At 39.5% G+C, this 23,307-nt stretch overlaps 1 protein-coding gene across 1 annotated transcript in view; it reads right to left on the reverse strand.

Annotated features, from left to right (window-relative positions):
* LOC124554950 overlaps positions 1 to 23,307 on the reverse strand; it is a 645,803-nt gene that overhangs the window by 368,579 nt on the left and 253,917 nt on the right. The window contains exon 8 of the mRNA XM_047128648.1: positions 14,602 to 14,732. Within this exon, the coding sequence (XP_046984604.1) occupies positions 14,602 to 14,732 (131 nt within the window). The remainder of the gene's footprint in view (positions 1 to 14,601; positions 14,733 to 23,307) is intronic.

Below are 23,307 nucleotides of genomic sequence, written 5' to 3' on the forward strand. Positions count from 1 at the left end.
TGTATGACTGTCAAATGCCGGTGCCAAGGAGGAGGAGGAGATTAGTGTTTAACGTCCCGTCGACAACGAGGTCATTAGAGACGGAGCGCAAGCTCGGATAAGGGAAGGATGGGGAAGGAAGTCAGCCGTGCCCTTTCAAAGGAACCATCCCGGCATTTGCCTGAAGCGATTTAGGGAAATCACGGAAAACCTAAATCAGGATGGCCGGAGACGGGATTGAACCGTCGTCCTCCCGAATGCGAGTCCAGTGTGCTAACCACTGCGCCACCTCGCTCGGTGCCGGTGCCAATCTTTTAACTCAGTTACCATCTGTAGACAGGCCTTCCTGCATTTTGCAACATTCCTGTGTACAACTGCGCCGTCCTTCAACAGCCTCAAAGAATTACAGTACAACATTGTGTACCAAGTTATCACAATTCCTTGCGGTACGCCCGACACTATTTTTGCTTCTGATGAAGTCATCCTATTGATGATGAAGTAAGCTCTGTTTTCCAGGGCGTCTTCAATCCAGTGGCGGCAATACAGAACTGTATCGCAAGCTTTCTGGGAGTGAAGAAACACAGCATCAACTTGGGCTCCATTACGTGACTATTGAGAAAATGAGCCTTCCTCTCATTATTAGTCAACTGTGTCCCTATTCAGCCCACAGGATCCGGTCATGGCACTATTAGAGATAGGCGCAGTAATCAATAACTGTACCCCTTTCCTTTCTAATACAGATGAGCAAATGAAGCTGTTGTCAACGAAAAGGCTGGCTTGGACGTAGTATGCTACTGTTTTCCTACGACCTCCGATCTGACTCATCCGGCTAGTTACAGCGGGACCGATAGTTTAACGTGTAATCTGAACGACGATGCAACTTAGCGTTTTTCCCCATTAACGAAGCATTGTCGGAGGTTTACGAGTCCAAAAAACAATTTCCTAGGAGCAGCTGGGGAACGCAGAGCGCACCTTTAGATTTGTAGTGCGGCATTTACCCACCGAGTCAAATACTAATACTGAAATCTCCTTAACTCAGAACGCCATTGGTACGCTTTCACTGAACTGCACTGCACCGAGCTCGGCGACCGACACAGGTGGTGCCACCGGCGGCTAGCAACCAGAAGGACGAACAATTAGCAGGGCGCTCATAATCTGCTTAGCGGGCTTGTTTGCGCGCGCATTCCTACAGCTTCCTGTGCACCGCATCTGCCCGCCCATCGCTCGTCACCAGCGCCTCCCGTCGCGCCGTGGGGCTCAGCCATCACTCAAATAAACAAACAGCGCGAGCCGTCCATGCTAGCCAGCCGCCGCCGGCGCTGCTTTATCGCGGCCCACAATCTCGTTGCCAATGCCACTGACATTTCGCAAGTAATAAAACTTCTGCGGGAACTCACGCAGCAACCAGGTGTTGTAACACGCAGCTGTATTAATAGGCCGGTGCAGGAGACAGGACGTAAAAGAAACTGCTCCTCCCGTCGGCTCAGAGCACGTGGCCAGCGTTCACTTTCTCGGACAGTCCACAGCAGACACGAAAAAGAAGAGCGCGAGATGATACATGCGCCAGCTTTCACTTTCTTTATTTACGTCGTTATTTTAATAATTGCCGCGAGTCGTCTCTTTTTTGTACTGGCCTTAAATCTCATTAAAATGAATGAGGCTCATGAACGTACAATCACGATTATAACAAAAATGTGCGTTTCACTGCCACAAATCCCTTTCACCTAGCTATGGGCATATCGTAGCAAGGTTGCTCTGGTTCACTGCATCCAGGTGTTGCGTCCAGCTGGGCTTCCTGTCGAGCTGTCAACACAACTCCAGCTGCTTAACAGCAGCAACAAAAGTGATCCATCTCTACCATTTTCTAAAGCAGAGTGCCACAAATGTTGCAGTTCATGTGATGGCATGAATATGAACATGAAGATCTGTGAGAGCAACATGTGTTGCACCACAGGAGATCATGGCAGGGAAATATTTTGTTTTTATGAACATTCACTTTAAAAATACATTTTGGTCTGGCGAACTAGCCACAGTGTAGCAAAGCTGACCTATGGATTTTTCAGTATGAAATTCTTTTTCAGGTATGTGGAAGAAAATTAATATCCCAAAAATCTTTAAATGACTGGGCACTGTACTGTTTTGTTCCTCTCCAATCATATCAAATATTCTCACTACGTTTATACAGCGCACACACCAACTGCTTACCATCAGAATTATTTGTGAATTGATTTCCATAGCAATCCAGCTATAAATAGATAAATGTTACTTATTAATTCTTTGTTGTGGTTTTGAGAAGACTGAGTAAGGACTTGGAAATGTTTTAATTGAAACTTACCTTACATTGTTGCAGACTTCTGAAATTATTTTTCATCTTCCTCAAAATAGAAAGTATGTGTAATAAATATAACACATATACAAAGAAGACTAGTCAAGAACATGGGAGTTATATGCTGAACTCCTCAGTCTCAAAAATGTTAAAACATAAGAATTTAGTGCATGTAATGCAAATGAACCACTGAAATGCTGTCCATGTTCCTGAACTTGCTGCATTTGTGTTGTAATGCTCAAAATGATAAACGAAGGTAAGCAAAGCCCCAAAAAATTTACAAAAACTAAAAATGCCTCAAAATGTGGTAATCTAGAATATTTACTGCTACACACACTTGAGAACTGCCATATTTTCTGAAAACATAGTTCTGATAAAGAGCTTCAATTGAAATCTCAATTACAACAATTTTGATCATACAGATTTCAATGGAACCATCCTAATAAAAGTTGAATACTGTAATGGGCTTGTAAGTGTGACTGATGTAGTCTCCCTGGCATCCTTTTTACTAATGCCACTGTCATAGAGGGTCGATCGCAGCTTGACACCTATCATCTTGTGCAGTCTATTTTCACTTAAATCCTCTTTAATTTTGCAAAGAAAGAGTTATCAGAATACAACCTCGCATACAGTGAGGCTGTCCATGAACCGCATACCCTCAACTTCACACGTACACTATGTTATAGTGTCATGTATATCCAACAGTTTTGTCTTTCTTCACTTGTCCTTCTTCCCTGACTGGATCCCATGTCATAATAATGCCGTGGGCAGTGATTTTTACCTCCAAGGTTAAGTGCAACTTTCATACATCTCAGAAACCTGACTAGTTGTTTCCCATATGTCAACACTGTTTGAGAATCTTTGTGACAATGAATTGTATAATACCACATTAATGCCACTTCCTAAAATGGCCACACAGTTTAATGCAAAGATAATCATTATTCATTGTACTCAACATGTGACTCAGGGCAACTGCTTGTCACATTGTGCTGTGCTGCTTATTATGAGCACTTATGTCTTTCGGCATTCTATAGTAGTACTACACACACACACACACACACACACACACACACAAACACACACACACACACACACACACACACACAAAGAATTTGTACCATTTTTGAATGGCTAAGTACGCCTGCAATTCAGTTTAGAATGCCCTGTGTACATCTGTAAATTTCAAGTCATTGTAGAGTAGTAACTTCAACTCTGTCTTATCATTCTAATATCAAATATTACTCACTCACACTCTCTCTCTCTCTCTCTCTCTCTCTCTCTCTCTCTCTTCACACTAAGTAACAAGCTCAATATTAAATTTTTGCCTATGATTACATCCGGCTCTCAACCTCTGCAGGAAGCTCAAAAGTTTTCAAGATATGACTGGATAATTGCGAAGTTTCTTGTTTTTTCCACTTACACTTCATAATAGGTAACCCTATCTTTGAAAGTTATGAGGTAACGACTAATATGATCTCCAAAATTGCTAAATGTATTTTCAGTGCTACTGGCAATATGTTGTTTCCATGAGAAATACTCCAAGTCTTTCACATACAGGGTGTAATGACTGTAAGTGCAAATATTTCTACTGAGGATTGCGTACTGAGCAACATTAAATCAATATTTACTTCTTTTGCAGCATAATAATTATAGCTACTGGGAGAAATATGTTTTCAGGTTGGTTATTATCTCAGAGTACATGTGGCAAGAGCAAACCATTAATGCTTATCTTCCTCTGAGCAACAGACCAGGTGTTGAGGCATGGCTGCAAAATGGTTAGTTTATATTGACAGGTATACAGTTATGACTGTGCAGAAAACATCAGGTAGTAAATTATGTGATGCGTTTGTGGAAATACTGTTTGAGTAGAGAAAAACAACCGACACACTGATTTTTGAACATATGAAGGTACCACATATAAAAATATGTGCACTTATAACCATTAAAACAATGTATATGAATGACAAGTTGTCCAGAATGACATCCTGCATTATGTGAGTCTCAAATCTAGTTACACACTGGTCAAGAAATTTTCTTTAACCTATGATTGGTGTAGTGCTCAAATGGAAGATGATATAAATTCATGAAAAACAGATGTAACCTCAAGACCTTGTGTGTTTCCCATGATATTGTTATGGAGAGACTTTTTATTCAAAATGCATTTTTATATTGTTCAAAAAGTATGGTAGTTTGACTGTGGACATACACATCTTGAAAACTAAATGTATGCAGGTAATCCCAAAAGTAAGGTCTCCTATTTTTTTTATAAATACGTAGACCTGTTTATTTCTACAATGGTTTACATCAGTTTACAGCTAAACATTTAGCTATTTTTCGACGTAATCACCATTTCTGTTGATGCATTTTTGGAGACGCTGGGCAGTTTTTGTATGCCATTGCATTCCAGCTCACCACCATGCTGTTCAGGAAGTTACAACCATCTTCTTTCACCTCGTCGTCGGAGCTGAATCGCGTTCCAGCCAAATGTTCTTTTAACTTAGGGAACAGGTGGTAGTCAGTGGGCGCCAAGTCAGGACTATAGGGTGGGTGGGTGGGTGATTAAGTCCCACTGAAACTGTTGCAGGAGAGCAACGGTTTGCCAAGCGATGTGTGAAAGAGCGTTGTCATGGAGAATGTGAACGCCCTTGCTCAACATTCCTCTTCTCCAGTTCTGAATTGCCCGTTCGAGTTTTTTCAGAGTCTCACAGTACCTGTCAGCATTAATTATGGTCCCAGTGGGCATTAAGTCGACAAACAATTGACAGTCTCCCGCTCCTTTGTTCGTCATGAATTTCGGTCCAACCAGCTGCTAACACTCTACACCACTTACGAACATTTTTGATATCCATGCATGACTCACCATACACTTCCGTCAATTGGCGATGGATTTCAATCGGCGCAGTGACCTTTGCACTCGAAAACCGAATAACTGTACACAATTCGCACTTGGCAGTAACACCCAATGGGAGCTCCATTCTCAACGGCCTCAGCGCAGCGTTTGCGTGTTTACACACAGTGCGTGAAGCACTCTTCATAACAGTGTGACCAACTGCCACACAAACAGAGTTCTGTACTTTTAAAAAATTGTAGACCTTACTTTTTGGATTACCCTCGTACTCTGTGTGTACAGAGCATGAAAGCAGTATTCTAGCAAAAATATATAATGGTAGGTGTACTTGTGCCAAAATTTAAAACAATTGTGTCTAATTTTCATTCCGTCTCTCTCTTTGACCTAGTTCACTGATAGTAAACTATTGATCACTAGATCCTTCCATGTACAGTACAGAAGAACATTTAACATCACAAAAGTTTTGTCATTATCCAGCAACAAGTGTAAAAACTGAACACAGTTGACAATAATACATAACTAAAAGTGTAAGTTTCATTTGTGCACATCATCATCATCATCATCATCATCTTATTATTATTATTCTCATTTCTTTACTTTCTCAGACGTTAAGTCTGGTTAAAAGTGGAAAGTGACGCGGACCTTGATCAAGCGTCACTTCCTTTTAACTGTACGGTATATGTTATATTGCATTTAGGAACTTTCGGGTAATTGAACATGTATCAATAATTACGGATTTCTGTAGTTGTATATATAAGTTTGGATGTAGCTGTATTGCATTGATGTACAGGTGGATATTGTGTGGTATGACTCCTGTAGTTGATAGTATAATTGGTATAATGTCAACTTTATCCTGATGCCACATGTCCTTGACTTCCTCAGCCAGTTGGATGTATTTTTCAATTTTTTCTCCTGTTTTCTTTTGTATATTTGTTGTATTGGGTATGGATATTTTGATTAGTTGTGTTAATTTCTTCTTTTTATTGGTGAGTATGATGTCAGGTTTGTTATGTGGTGTTGTTTTATCTGTTATAATGGTTCTGTTCCAGTATAATTTGTATTCATCATTCTCCAGTACATTTTGTGGTGCATACTTGTATGTGGGAACGTGTTGTTTTATAAGTTTATGTTGTTAGGCAAGCTGTTGATGTATTATTTTTGCTACATTGTCATGTCTTCTGGGGTATTCTGTATTTGCTAGTATTGTACACCTGCTTGTGATGTGATCTACTGTTTCTATTTGTTGTTTGCAAAGTCTGCATTTATCTGTTGTGGTATTGGGATCTTTAATAATATGCTTACTGTAATATCTGGTGTTTATTGTTTGATCCTGTATTGCAATCGTGAATCCTTCCGTCTCACTGTATATATTGCCTTTTCTTAGCAATGTGTTGGATGCGTCTTGATCGATGTGTGGCTGTGTTAGATGATACTGGTGCTTGCCATGCAGTGTTTTCTTTTTCCAATTTACTTTCTTCGTATCTGTTGATGTTATGTGATCTAAAGGGTTGTAGAAGTGGTTATGAAATTGCAGTGGTGTAGCCGATGTATTTATATGAGTGATTGCTTTGTGTATTTTGCTAGTTTCTGCTCGTTCTAGAAAGAATTTTCTTAAATTGTCTACCTGTCCATAATGTAGGTTTTTTATGTCGATAAATCCCCTTCCTCCTTCCTTTCTGCTTAATGTGAATCTTTCTGTTGCTGAATGTATGTGATGTATTCTATATTTGTGGCATTGTGATTGTGTAAGTGTATTGAGTGCTTCTAGGTCTGTGTTACTCCATTTCACTACTCCAAATGAGTAGGTCAATATTGGTATAGCATAAGTATTTATAGCTTTTTTCTTGTTTCTTGCTGTCAATTCTGTTTTCAGTATTTTTGTTAGTCTTTGTCTACATTTTTCTTTTAGTTCTTCTTTAATATTTGTATTACCTATTCCTATTTTTTGTCTGTATCCTAGATGTTTATAGGCATCTGTTTTTCCCATCGCTTCTATGCAGTCGATGTGGTTATCCAATATGTAATCTTCTTGTTTAGTGTCTTTTCCCTTGACTATGCTATTTTTCTTACATTTGTCTGTTCCAAAAGCCATATTTATATCATTGCTGAATACTTCTGTTATCTTTAGTAATTGGTTGAGTTGTTCATTTGTTGCTGCCAGTAGTTTTAGATCATCCATGTATAGCAAATGTGTGATTTTGTGTGGGTATGTTCCAGTAATATTGTATCCATAATTTGTATTATTTAGCATGTTGGATAGTGGGTTCAGAGCAAGACAGAACCAGAAAAGACTTAATGAGTCTCCTTGGTATATTCCACGCTTAATCTGTATTGGCTGTGATGTGATATTATTTGAATTTGTTTGGATATTAAGTGTGGTTTTCCAATTTTTCATTACTATGTTTAGAAACTGTATCAATTTAGGATCTACTTTGTATATTTCCAATATTTGTAGTAACCATGAGTGGGGTACACTATCAAAAGCTTTTTGGTAATCAATGTATGCGTAGTGTAGCGACCTTTGTTTAGTTTTAGCTTGATATGTCACTCTGCATCTATTATCAGTTGCTCTTTACACCCTCGTGCTCCTTTGCAACAGCCTTTTTGTTCTTCATTTATAATTTTGTTCTGTGTTGTATGTGTCATTAATTTCTGTGTAGTGACCAAAGTTAATATTTTGTATATTGTTGGTAGGCATGTTATGGGGCGATATTTAGCTGGGTTTGCTGCGTCTGCTCGATCTTTAGGTTTCAGATAAGTTATTCTATGTGTAAGTGTATCAGGGAATGTGTATGGGTTTGCAATGTAACTGTTAAATAATTTAGTTAGATGTGAATGTGTTGAGGTGGACTTCTTTAGCCAGAAATTTGCTATTTTATCTTTTCCAGGGGCTTTCCAATGGTGAGTAGAATTAATTGCTTGGGTGACTTCATGTTGCAAAATTATCACTTCAGGCATTAGTGGTATCATCTTGTATGTGTCTGTTTCTGCTTGTATCCACCGTGCATGCCTGTTATGTTGTACCGGGTTTGACCATATGTTGCTCCAGAAGTGTTCCATGTCTGTTATGTTCGGTGGATTGTCTATTTTAATGTGTGTGTTATCTATTGTTTGGTAAAATCTCTTTTGGTTTGTGTTGAATGTTTGGTTTTGTTTCCTTCTATTTTCACTTTTTTTGTATCTTCTAAGTCGTTTGGCCAATGCCTGTAATTTCTGCTTCTTTTAATCTAATTGCTCTATCACTTCTTGTTGTGAGATTTTACCTAACCTTTTTCGTTTTTTTTCTGACATTTCATTTCTTATAAATTGTGTTAGCTGTCCGGTGTCTTTTCTCAGTTTTTCTATTCTGATCTGTAGCCTGTGTTGCCATGCTGGTTTTGTGGGTTTCTTCTGTGTGTTGGTTGGTTCTGATCTCTGCCTAGTGTGTATATTTATTGTAGTGAGTGCTCCTATTTAACCAGTAGTTGTAACTCTTCCATAGTTGTGTTTTCATTTATTTTGTTGTGTATGATTGTGTTGATAGTTTTTATTGTTGTTTCGACTTGTGGGTTATTTTGCGGTCTATGCAAGAATGGTCTAATGTCTGTATTTGTGTCTTTGTATTCTATAAATGTCAGCTGAAATTTTTCTTCTATATCTAACATGTGTGTTACTTCGCGTTCTACTTGTGCTTGTTCTGGTGGCTGTCTTAAGATTTCATTTTCTTCTGATTGTTTAATTGATGGGTGTTGTTCTTTGTTTGTTTGCTCTGGGATGTTTGAGTCCATTACTGTATTTTCTTCTTCTTCTGATTGCACATTATTTTGTTCCAGTATCTGTTGTACTTGTTTGATGTTTTCTAATTCTGACTGGGGTATCCTGTTATTTTTGATTATTACACAGATCTGATCAGCTAGTCGTTGTTCTGTTAAAAATTTTAATTCTGGGTATCTGGTAATAAATGTTGTGTATACTTGTGATCAGTATCCAGTTGTGTTGGTTCCTAGGTTTGTTGCTTGGTAATAACAGAACATGAGGTGTCGATTAACTTCATCTGACCATCTCATCCTCTGTCTTTGTTTTCCTTCTAGGGTGGTCGCAGGAAGCATATCCTGCAAAACACCTCTATTTGGATTTAAATCATTTTCCAGTTGGCTAGCAGTGTCGTTACCATTGTGGGCGGGCATAGGGTTCAAGCGTCGTACCCGACCATGATGGCGCTTGTCTGAGGCTTCTTTAGTTCTATCCTGAACCAACTAATCACACTAAAAGGGGGGTTAGCCCTATTAGTGGTTTGTTCTTTTCGTTGCCTTTTACGACTGGCAGAACATACCAGAGGCTTATTCTTTTCCCGGGCGTCCACGGGGATTATTATATTATTATTAATCATCATATGGCAATTACACATCACTTCTGAAATACAAATAAAATACGTACACAATTTACAAACTTAGACATATTATTTATTACATTAGACGAAGTGTCCAAGAACTACAGATGGTATCCAGGGTCCAAATTTTGAGGACACTCATCGACAAAATGTCTGACAGTCTTTTTTGGGAAGCCACAGGTGCACTCTGCACTGATAGTCTTTCCATATCTGTACAGAAGGTCACCGCATCCGACATGGTTAGTTCGGATATTCTGAGTGTACTTCATGTCCTCCAGGGCTGATGAAGTTCCCATGGTTTGTTGTTGGCTTCAAGAAAGGTATGGAAGACTGGCAGAGTATTTTATGGCATTCTTCCATCCGAGTTTCATGGAGATTGAAGTTATAGCCTACCAGGTTCCTTACAGTTCTGAGAGGGGGCACCTGGTGCAGAAAGTCCTCCTTAATTGGCAGCTGCTGGTTCTTGCACATTTTCTTAAGTTCCTTCAGAAGGATATTATTTCTTTCCAGGTTAGGTGATTGAATGTGGCTCACAGCAGATAGCCAGAATACTGGAGTGGACACGATTGTGTCAGTAACAATCTGCATTGTTTGATTTAGATGCCTATCTATCAGTCTCATGTGGTTGCTGTTTATCCAGTCCGGGCTGTAATAGTCTGCTGCTGAGTAGACAGGGCCAGGAGCACATGATCATAAGGTCAAAGCTGCAGGACCCCATGTTGTATCAAATAATTTTTGTCATTTCTCGACATAAATTTAGCTCTGTCTTTGCTAGATGTTGTTTACATGACAGCTTTCTGCCAAGTAAAACTCCAAGGTACTACAGATATTAATTATGGACCAGGCAATTACCCTCGAAAAGTATATCTAGTTCAAGGTTGGCTAGGGTGTTGCTCAGATGGAAGCCAAGTGGATTCAGTTTTATTAGGGTTTAGCTGAGGTTCCCCGTTTACAAAAATATTGTCCCATTACACTTCGGTCTTTTGTTAATATATCTTCAGTGAGGCACAACCAAACTTCCTGGACTGAGTGGCCAGCGTATCTTCAATATACACTGAGGAGCCAAAGAAACTATACACCTGCCTTAATATCGTGTAGGGCACCCGCGAGCATGCAGAAATGCTGCAACATGACATGGCATGGACTCAACCAATGTCTGAAGTAGTGCTGGAGGGAATTGACACCATGAATCCTGCAGGGCTGTCCATAAATCTGCAAGAGTATGAAGGGGTGGAGATCTCTTCTGAACAGCACTTTGCAAGGCATCCCAGATATGCTCAATAATGTCCATGTCTGAGGAGCTTGATAGCCAGTGGAAGTGTTTAAACTAAGAAGAGTGCTCCTGGGGCCACTCTGTAGCAATTCTGGACATGTGGGATATTGCACTGTCTTTCTGGAATTGCCTAAGTCCATTGGAATGCACAATGGACATGAATGGATGCAGATGATTAGACAGGATGCTTACGTATGTGCCACCTGTCACAGTCATATCTAGACATATCAGGGGTCCCATATCACTCCAACTGCGCACACTCCATACCATTACAGAACATCCATCATCTTGAACAGTCCCCTGGTGGCACGCAGGGTCCATGGATTCATGAAGTTGTCTCCATACCAGTACATGTCCATCCACTCAATACAATTCGAAACTAGACTCATCCGAACAGGCAACATATTTCCAGTCATTAACAGCTTGTCAGCGATGATGGTCACAGGTGAGGCATAAAGCTGTGTGTCATGCAGTCATCAAGGTACACGAATGTCCCTTAGGCTCCAAAAGCCCATATTCATGGTGTTTCATTGGATGATTCACGCAATGACACTTGTTGATGGCCCACCATTGAGATATGCAGCAATTTGTGATAGGGTTGCACTTCTGTCACAATGAACAACTCTCTTCAGTTGTCATTGGTCCCGTTCTTGCAGGATCTTTTTTCAGCTGCAGCTATGTCGGAGATTTGATGTTTTATCGGATTCCTGATTTTCATGGTACACTTGTGGAATGGTCATACAGGATAATCCCCACTTCATCGTTAACTCTGAGATGCTGTGTCCCACCACTCGTGCGCCGACTATAACACCCCATTCAAACTCCTCACTTAGATCTTGATAACCTGCCATTGTAGCAGCAGTAACTGATCTAACAACTACGCCAGACACTTGTTGTCTTATTAAGGTGTTGCTGACCACAGCACCACATTCTGCCTGTTTACATATCAATGTATTTGAATATGTGTGCCTACGCAAGTTTCTTTGGTGCTTCAGTGTAAAAGCTAAATAGTAGCAGCACTATATTTGAGCCTATAGGTAGGCCATTTTTTAGGGTCTTCTGCTAACTACGGTATTGCCTGTAATTACTTTAAACACTCTGTCAATCAACACATTGTTCAGAAGTTGTGCTATTCTTTTGCAGGGTATTACATAGAACAACTGAAACTTCCTGACAGATTAAAACTGTGTGCCTGACCGAGACTCGAACTCGGGACCTTTGCCTTTCGCGGGCAAGTGCTCTACCAACGAGCTACCGAAGCACGACTCACGCCCGGTACTCACAGCTTTACTTCTGCCAGTACCTCGTCTCCTACCTTCCAAACTTTACAGAAGCTCTCCTGCGAACCTAGCAGAACTAGCACTCCTGAAAGAAAGGATATTGCGGAGACATGGCTTAGCCACAGCCTGGGGGATGTTTCCAGAATGAGATTTTCACTCTGCAGCGGAGTGTGCGCTGATATGAAACTTCCTGGCAGATTAAAACTGTGTGCCCGACCGAGACTCGAACTCGGGACCTTTGCCTTTCGCGGGCAAGTGCTCTACCAAGCTGTGAGTACCGGGCGTGAGTCGTGCTTCGGTAGCTCAGTTGGTAGAGCACTTGCCCGCGAAAGGCAAAGGTCCCGAGTTCGAGTCTCGGTCGGGCACACAGTTTTAATCTGCCAGGAAGTTTCATATCAGCGCACACTCCGCTGCAGAGTGAAAATCTCATTCTACATAGAACAACTGATGGACAACACCATGCCTCCACACAGCATCACAAGCTGCAGACAGATCAATAAATACAGCAGAAGTCTTTAGTTGTTCCTCGAATCCAGCTTCTATGTAGGTTGTCAGTCAATGTACTTTATCCATACAACTACAGTTTAATCAGAATCCAGCATGTTTAACAGGGATCTTTTGAAGTATCTCGATAAGTATTCTCTTATACAGTAGCCTCTGAAGTAATTTGTACATTATACTCTGAAGGGCAATAGGATGCTGTTGCATTTACCTGGTTTTAAGAAATCAATGATCTTCGTCTGTTTCATAAGTCATGGAATGGATCCTGTTTGCAAATGTTGGAGAAAAACTGGATTCCTCATGTTTTAGCATGTTTGCCATCACGCAGAAAAAATTCCAGGTGTATACCAAAAAAACCTGGAGATTTATGTGATTTAATGCCTTGAAAAGCCATTGAATATAGGTATGATGTCAAGATTCTGCCATCATGGTTCTCATTTCACTTGTATGACACAAGGTCAGAAAACTGATGATTTAGATGTTGAGATGACGCATGCATCAACTGTATTCAGTCTTATGAGGTGATTGTTGCATTTTGTTTGGTTTCTACCTACCAAATTACATAACAGAGGCCAGGTTTTACTGCTCAATTGATTGACATCAAGTTTTTCATCAGTGTGCAGCCATTTCTGGTAGCACATGGCATCAAGACCATGCAGCAGTTTGTTTGCTAAAGTCCTCAAGACAATTTCTCACTGACCTCAGACCATCCACAAATGTATTCTCTGGGAATAAACTTTCTTGCTATGCTTAATACTGCACCCACAAATTATCTGTAGTTACTGTTCAGGGGGAGGAATCCATCCCAAGATCTTACCAAGGTTTTTAAAGAAGTCTGACCAGTTTGCTTTCTGAAAGTTACAGTGTGCGAGAGGAATAGAATTTACTAGTGGGATATGCAGGACAGCTTCCATTATTACTGGCCGGTGCTGACTGTGTGGGAAGTTAGACAGAACTCTGCATGTGGATGCTAGGGGTTGGAGGTTATCGTCTGAAGATACAAAACATATAGGTCCCAATTGTGCTCTTTCCTCCACGCAACTGGCCTAAATGTAGATCAGTCCTTGGCATCAAAAATAAGGGTGAGATTGTGTTTCAGCCCATGAAATTATAGCTCTTCCATGAGATTATTGGAGTTGTACTTCCATTGCTCATGATGGCTGTTGAAATCACCCATGTAAATAGCTGGGTGGGGTTGTGTGTGAAGGACCTGAAGTGGCCACTGGACTGCTGGAGATTTGTAGATGTTTATAATATGTAAATCTCCATTTTTTATAACAACTCTGTGGATATCGTTAGAGGTTCCTGTTGAGATTAAGAAAGCATTCTCTATTGTGGTGCATACGCATGTGGCAATCTCCTAGGGTGGATGGTATATTGCGCCAAGGAGATCGTATCCTGGTATTTTACTTCTTGTCTAAAGTCGGTCTTTATCATTTACAGGTGTTTCTTGGATAGCAATCACGTCAACATTATTTTGCAGGCACTTTTGATAAATATAGGCATTTAGATCTGCTTATACGCTCTATGTTAATCTGTAAAATTCTAGTACTGGTTCCAAAACATCTAGGTCCTTGGTCCTTAAAAGAACTGTTGGTGACATTATGAGCCATAGTGATGTTTTGTGCTAGGAGATCAAAAAGATTGTCTAGCAGTCAATGATGTTGCTTGCTTAACACCACCCAGGGCTCACATGTAGGGTATTTTAAAGTAATACCTATGCATGCGAAGCAACAATGACATATTTGTGCCCCTTTAATGCACACTATTCCACTGCAAATTACCTTTACGTTTATGGAGAATACAGGAATCTCTGGAAGTTTAACTACTAGGCAGTATGTCAGTTTGTTTGAAATTATCCTCACATTAAAAGGAGGCACTGAAGTAATATTGTTTCAATTATTTTACTTTAAAAACAGTTCAGCATCCACACAGTTCTGAATCCACATTTATCTGAACATTGTATCAGGCTTATGCGAAATAAAAAATTATTTCAGAGACATACATCCAAAACACAGCACTTACCGACAGCTGGCGTGCCTTCTCTTCAATTTCTAGGTGGGACCACCTTTGTACAACTCTGAAGTCAAGCGGTTCCAAATGACCTTCCATTTCTCGAACCCACTTACGCAAGCACTTTACCTCATGTTCCACACCTGAATGAAGAAAGTGCAAGTATTTATTTTTCTGCTCAACAACTAAGTATTCAATCGTTAATATGATTGTCACATAATTTTATTTGCCTGCTTAGCATTTAAAACAAGTAAAGAGATGGGGAAGAGAGAGAGAAAATATAAAATACTACACAGTAATTATTTAACACTACAAATCAGAATAGATTGCTGCTCAACACATAGAGTTGGTGTTGAGTGTTAGACAAGCACATTGAAAGAAGACTGCTTGAAATCATCAGCTACCTTCATCAGATATAGACTAAACACACTAGATTGATAGCATCAAACAGTCTTCCTTCAAGGGGCCTCTCTGCCACTCAATGCCAGCTCTATGTGGTGAGCAGCAGTTTATTCTGTTTCATACTGTAGTATTCCATCCTGTATTTTCCTGTCCGATTTTGGTCAGAAATTAATCAGCTTGGTATCACATAATCTTTTATTACCAAAATCCTATTTTATAATACAAGTTTTTCAGCATTTTGTAATATTCTTTCCTATGTCAATTTCTTTCAGTATAAAACAATAGCTTTCATTAGTCTAGTGTTCCGAGTTGCCCACATTCATAATCTCTTCAGTCATGATAAAAGTGTGAAATCATTAAGAAATAAACATTGGAACATTGTCCAATGGCTGAAACTGGATACAAAACAGACCAGTGTACCAGTAACAAACAGATGAATTTCAAATCCTCTCTAACAGTAATTCAAAACTCAGGAAACAAGTTTCCAATATTTCTGAAACATTAGCCTAAGTATTAAGATTTATAATTTGCTTTCTCAATCCAAATTATAGCTTGGCAGTCATAAACAAAGAAGTTGAATGAGTATAACAATCACATACAGAGACCCATAACTATATAAAGTTCACAGGCCAGTTCAGTTGCTACAACGAAGTGACACCATGAGGTCATTGTGACTAAGGCAATTTTAGCATTTTCAATATGGGCAAGAAGATATATAAAGTAAGACTGAAAAGCATGTAAACATTTTTCATCACAACACAAGCTCCCTCAGAATTAATAGAATGAAGAAAATCCTATTTCCTGTTTTTACAGTGTAAACATTAAAACATGCCAAAGAAAAAGTAAATACAATCAACACTAAAGTGCAGATCATTTTGGGGGCAAACAGGTAGTGTTAGTGTACAAGATATTTAGCAAACAAAATTATATATATATATATATATATATATATATATATATATACATACACACACACACACACACACACACACACACACACACACCAATATGGCCAGGTGTCCCCCCCCCCCCCCCCCCCTACATGCAGCATCCACTCAAAATGCATCTGCCAGCTTTGACTCCTTACTTTACACACTATCAACCCATAATGTCCAGCATTCCATCATTAGATGACAATTATCTCTCCAAAATCACAAATATTTTACACAAATACCTGATAAAATTGCAAACCATTTTAATTCACACAACTTTAATTGTGTGTGCTTATCGTACTTTCCATGTCTGTACAAACTGATAATTAAATCATTACTTGTCTAAATTGTCAAAAATAACCACCAGGTTGGACATCAGCCCTGCCATTATTGTGTTTATTGATTAAACTATTTATTCAGTACATTCAGTATCATCTGTATGAGTAGTAGGACATAATCATAATTGATTTAAGTGTAGAGACCCCGACATAATGGACTCTGCATTCCTATTTCAATTCTGCAAGCCACCTTCGGATGAGTTATGGGGAGTATTTTAGATATCACTACATTTCCCCCTTTGTACTTCCTACATTCATGTGGTGCATGCAGGATATTGCTGTTGGTAAGCCTCGTGATTTGACAATATTCCAGAAGTCAGAAATTCAGCAACAGTCTGAGCCCTGTCACCTCAGCGTGAGTTGTATACCAAAATATCACAGTCTGTAGAATTCACATTGATTCCTACAAAGGAAGTTTTTGTTATCCAAAGAGGTCATAATATGAGAGCATAAAATGTTCCATAATTCTACAATAGTTTGATGCCAACAATATAGACTGAAAATTATATGCATCTGCCAATGCCCCTTCTTGATAATGTGAATGACCTGTGCCTTTTTCCAATCAACTGGAAAGCTTCGTGGTTCACAAATGGAGTAAGTTCCTTCACATAAACTATACTGAACTGAATGTGTGCCCCACTTGGTACAATTGCCTTCTCTCAATTGAGTTATGTTAATTTATTTTCTATTCCATGATTATTTACCACCATATCTGCCATTTCACATTTGTGTGCAGATTGGAAGAGAAACCTTAAAGAAGGTTGAACAGTGTTATCATTAAGGGTGCAGGTTAACACTCATTTCAGTTCCACCCAGCTTTTGTTTAGTTAACAAGACATCCCTTACACATGTGATGAAGCTCTTTTATTTTCCAAGATGGCTACTGAATTACAGCAGGCCTTTCCCATCCACTAACTCCTTTTTGTGAACAATCTCGTCAACAGCATATTGTACAATATTAAGAGAATTTTATTGATTTATACACCACACTTCCATCCACAGATATAAATGATTGGTGCTGACCACACTAACAATATGCAATCTGCTTTCTATCACATACGCTAAGCAGAAATATTTTCTTTCCTTTCTTAATCATTTTAACATGTGTTGTAATTGATCCTTTGATACACCAATGAGGAAAACCATTTCAGGATCCCTTTTACAATTAAGGAACTGGATGATATTATTGAGTCAGTGTTGAAAGTAAAGCTGCAGGACTTGATGACCTGCATCCTGAGCAAATGAAAATGTCTGGATTCTTAAATTGAGAAAGGTATGATGAACAAATGCATTCTTAAAATGCAAATCCCTAAGATCTGGAGGAGAGTGAAATTACTGCAATGCCAAGGCCTGGATAGGACACAACAGATCAAAAAAGCTTCAGGCCCACCTCTTTTTTATGTCAACTTTATAAAGTATTAGACTGTTTCTTAATGCACGTTGATATATGCGGATCAAGTGATTATTACAGAACAAGCACGCTTCCATTCCAGCAAGTCCTGCTAAGGTCAAATCCTGAACCTCATGCACCATACAGAAGATTTCTATGAATGAAAGCGGATCACAGGCGAGGCTTAACACAGATCTCACAGCAGCATATAATATAATCAATCATAAGAAACTCATAACAAAAGTATGCAGTCAGTCATAATTGACAACAAAAGTAAAAAACACAATGAAGGCTTACAGAATGGCACAATTCATCCAGTGCTTATTATAAAATAGGCAATTCTTTGTTATCCCTGCCAACAAAAAGGAGTTGATAGTGGATGCAGAAAAATGGCCTTCTGTAAGGAAATGTTCTCAAACCCATTGCTGTTTAACATATATGCCAATGACCAGCCAACTGAACTGGACACTCATTCCCTTATCTATGCAGATGATAAAGCCATCACCATTCAGGACACAACTTTTGAAGGGGGCAGAAAAGAAACTAATGGCAGCACACAGGAACTTAGCTATTTATTTCAATTATAATCATCTAAAGGCCAACACTAGAAAAATAAAAAATTGAACACAAGTTTTGGCTTTCCATTTGCACACCACAAAGTCAAAGAGAGAACTTAATTTAACATAGAATGGATATTGCCTCTCACACTGCACTAATTTGAAATATCTGGGAGTCGAATTAGTCACTTGCAGACGATGAGCACAATAGACAGTCCCTCATAAATGTCCGCTTTGTCTTTGCGCTTTTCTGCCATAAAATATGCAGTCTCCATCATGCAAAGCTCTGCTTATGCAGAATAAGTAGATTTTGTGCTGAATGAGACAGGACATATCATTACAGGATGTCTTTGCCCTATCCCTGTAAATTAGATCTATCAGGTTATAGATACAGCTTCCCCGAAATTAAGGACAAGAACAGCTGCAGATGCTGAAAAACAAAAGCAGAACACAGATGCCACACACCCTACATTTGGCCATAATAACAAAGCCAGTGAGACTGAAATCAAGAAAAAGCTTTCTATAACTAACAAAAGTAATTTTGTTATCATCTACTAAACAATTCTAAACAGAAGAATGAAAGGAAAACTGAGAATCCATTAAATGACAATCAGTTTGGCTTTAGGAAAGGTAAATGCACCAGAGAGGCAGGTCTGACACTTAGCTGATAAAGGAAGCAAGACTGAATACAATTTGAGACATGGTCATTGGACTTGTTGACCTGCAAAAGGCATTTGACAATTTAAAATGGTGCAAGATGTTTGAAATTTTGAGAGAAATTGTGGTAAGCTTTAGGGAAAGACGTGTACTATACAATACGTACAAGAACTAAGAGAGAACAATAAGAGTGGGAGACCAAGAATTAAGTTCTCAGATTAAAACGGGTGTAAGGCAGGGATGTAGTCTTTCACCTCTACTGTTCAACCTACATGTAGAAGAAGCAATGAGGAAAATAAACAAACTTTCAAGAGTGGGATTAAAATTCAGGGTGAAAGGAAATCAATGATAAGATTCACCGATGACACTGATACCCTTAATGAAAGTGAAGAAGTAGTACAGGACGTGTTTAACAGAATCAACAGTCTAATGAATACAGAATACGGATTGAGAGTAAATCAAAAAAAGATGAAAATAATGAGAAGGAGCAGAAATGAGAACAGTGAGAGACTTAACATCAGAACTGGGGATCACAAAGTAGCTGAAGTTAAGAAAATCTGCTACCTAGGTAGAAAAATAGCCCACAACAGACCGAGCATGGAGGACACAAAAAAAGCAGACCAGCATTGGCAAATATGGCATTCCTGGCCATAAGAGGTCTGCTAGTATCAAACATAGGTCTTAATTTGAGGGAACAATGTACCTTTGGAGCACAGCACTGTATGGTAGTGAGACATACACTGTGGGAAAATTGGTACAGGAGAAAATCAAAGCCTTTGAGATGCGGTGCTACAGAAGAATGTTGAAAATTAGGTAGACCAATAAGGTAAGGAATGAGGTGGTTCTCTGCAGAATTGGTGAGGGGAAGGAATATGTGGAAAACACTGACAAGAAGAAGGGGCAAGATGACAGGAAATCTGTTAAGACATCAGGGAATAACTTCCATGGTACTAGAGGGAACTGTAGATGGTAAAAACTATAGAGGAAGACAGAGACTGGAATACAGGGTGTTACAAAAAGGTACGGCCAGACATTCAGGAAACATTCCTCACACACAAATAAAGAAAAGATGTTATGTGGACATGGGTCCGGAAACGCTTAATTTCCATGTTAGTGCTCATTTTAGTTTCGTCAGTATGTACTGTACTTCCTCGATTCACCGCCAGTTGGCCCAATTGAAGGAAGGTAATGTTGACTTCGGTGCTTGTGTTGACATGCGACTCAATGCTCTACAGTACTAGCATCAAGCACATCAGTACGTAGCATCAACAGGTTAGTGTTCATCACGAACGTGGTTTTGCAGTCAGTGCAATGTTTACAAATGCGGAGTTGGCAGATGCCCATTTGATGTATGGATTAGCACGGGGAAATAGCCGTGGTGTGGTACGTTTGTATCAAGACAGATTCCCAGAACGAAGGTGTCCCGACAGGAAGTCGTTCAAAGCAATTGATTGGCGTCTTAGGGAGCACGGAACATTCCAGCCTATGACTCGTGACTGGGGAAGACCTAGAATGATGAGGACACCTGCAATGGACGAGGCAATTCTTCATGCAGTTGACGATAACCCTAATGTCAGTGTCAGAGAAACTGCTGCTGTACAAGGTAACGTTGACCACTTCACTGTATGGAGAGTGCTACGGGAGAACCAGTGTTTCCGTACCATGTACAGCATGTGCAGGCACTATCAGCAGTTGATTGGCCGCCACGGGTACACTTCTGTGAATGGTTCATCCAACAATGTGTCAATCCTCATTTCAGAGCAAATGTTCTCTTTATGGATGAGGCTTCATTCCAATGCGACCAAATTGTAAATTTTCACAATCAACACGTGTGGGCTGACGAGAATCCGCACGCAATTGTGCAATCACGTCATCAACACAGATTTTCTGCAAACGTTTGGGCAGGCATTGTTCGTGATGTCTTGATTGGGCCCCATGTTCTTCCACCTATGCTAAATGGAGCACGTTATCATGATTTCATACGGGATACTCTACCTGTGCTGCTAGAACATGTGCCTTTACTAGTACAACACAACATGTGGTTCATGCATGATGGAGCTCCTGCACATTTCAGTCGAAGTGTTCGTACGCTTCTCAACAACAGATTCGGTGACCGATGGATTGGTAGAGGCGGACCAATTCCATGGCCTCCACTCTCTCCTGACCTCAACCCTCTTGGCTTTCATTTATGGGGTCATTTGAAAGCTCTTGTCTACGCAACCCCGGTACCAAATGTAGAGACTCTTTGTGCTCATATTGTGGACGGCTGTGATACAATACGCCATTCTCCAGGGCTGCATCAGCGCATCAGGGATTCCATGCGACGGAGGGTGGATGCATGTATCCTCAGTAACGGAGGACATTTTGAACATTTCCTGTAACAAAGTGTTTGAAGTCACACTGGTACGTTCTGTTGCTGTGTGTTTCCATTCCATGATTAATGTGATTTGAAGAGACGTAATAAAATGAGCTCTAACATGGAAAGTAAGCGTTTCCGGACACATGTCCACATAACATATTTTCTTTTCTTGTGTGTGAGGAATGTTTCCTGAAAGTTTGGCCGTAACTTTTTGTAACACCCTGTATATCCAGCAAATAGTTGACAACATAGGTTGCAGCTGCTACTCTGAGATGAAAAGGTTGATACAGGAAAGGAATTTGTGGCAGGCCACATCAAACCAGTCAGAAGACTGATAAATAATTGAACAACCACAGAGCACGAGGAATTTTCTAGGGGGGATGGTGTTTCGAACTCCCTTATACGACATGGAATGTCCTGAATCGTATAATAGTGGGCATATTCTGGACTAAACAAAATTTGGAGGAATGAGGCTAAATGTGTAGTGATGAACTCTTTGAATGTGACAAACTGCAAGATCCACCCCAATTGCTAATCTGCAGAAAGTTGGATGAACTGTGCACCTTAAGACAACTTGGTTACAGCAAATAACAAGCTAATGAGGCAGCTGCTTTCTGGACCAATTCTGGAATCTGAACACATGAAAATCTCTGTGAACAGCATTTTCATTATCACCTGACATATTAAATTATTAATTAATATTTTTAATGAGTTTGCTCAGTTATGTTAATGAAGTTTGTTTTAATACTGTGAATTATAATGTTACACAATAATTTTATTGTTCTCATTCTATGATGTCATGGAAAAGAACAAATAATTAAATTGATTCTTTAGAAGTTTTATGGTCAGTGATACTTTCCTCTACATTAAATGAATTAAAAAGTTTTGATCTGTTAGTTACAAGGGGAGAGATCTATAATGTTGTATTCAAAAGTCAGTTCTCTAATTTTCAAAAAAAAAGATTTTTAGAGCCTGGGGCCTGTTTTACTTACAGCACCTGGGTCAAGTGGTCTATGAGACTATCTGATTACTAAGTTCCATCCACCTTTGAAGCTTACCTTCAACCTGATTATTTTGCATTCAGAATCTACAATAGCCTCACTAGATGGGGTGCACAAGCCACAGTCCTTCATATGTCTGCTTTGTCTTTGTTTCTTTCTAAAGCAGCGTATGTAACCCTTGTCTGGCTCGAGTATACCATCACCACTGTAATCCAGCCTATAATTATGCATGCATTCCACTCAGAATTTAAAATCTCTCTGCTACTTATCTCTGGTTCCAAGTATCCTTTTGTTCACATATTATGTGGAAATTACAACCTATTACTACATAAAGACTAATATTCAGTCATATACACTCTTCGAGTTAACTGATATCATATCGACATTTGTTAATGAACTGATCTTCTACTTTCTCCAAATATGGTATAAAATTTGTTAACAATCCTACAGAGGGTTCTCCTGAACTAATAATTCCCCATACTCACCTCATACGTCCTCTGCTATCCTAGTAGTCACTTCCTCTTCATATTGCATGGCTAACCTATTGAGGGGAGCCCTAAAATTCCCCACTCAACAGTGGAGGTTAAGAAATATGCATCTCAGATTCCTGCAAAATCTTCTGAGCTGAAGGTTAAAGACCACCTCTTAGCTCCTAACCAGATACCCCAATTGGTTCTGTACGGTTACTCCCCACATGGTTAACACTAATTCAGGCAGCCATCTAAAAACAACAGGTACCCTCCGAGCCTGAACAGCAGGCGTCATTCGTGCTGACATGAGCAACAATTTTGCTACCAGCTGTAGTGTGTGTCCTCTTCAGGCCAGTATGGTGTCAAAGTCACATCAAATATTTTGAAAATTGACTAAAATAGTCATTTATCTCAATCGTATCTTCATGTGCAAACACTTTAATTATGTTATATCAATACCTTAAGTGTGCTCAGTTTTATGGCTGATTTTGATTATTTTTTCTGTGTATACTCTTATTCAAGGACATTATCAGAAATTAGCAAAGTGTGACTTAAAAGAAACAAGCAAAAATGTCATCTCTAAAACCTTGTCAACAGATCACTGACAATTCC

The sequence above is a fragment of the Schistocerca americana genome, chromosome X (assembly GCF_021461395.2).
Source record: "Schistocerca americana isolate TAMUIC-IGC-003095 chromosome X, iqSchAmer2.1, whole genome shotgun sequence".
NCBI classification, from domain to species: domain Eukaryota; kingdom Metazoa; phylum Arthropoda; class Insecta; order Orthoptera; family Acrididae; genus Schistocerca; species Schistocerca americana.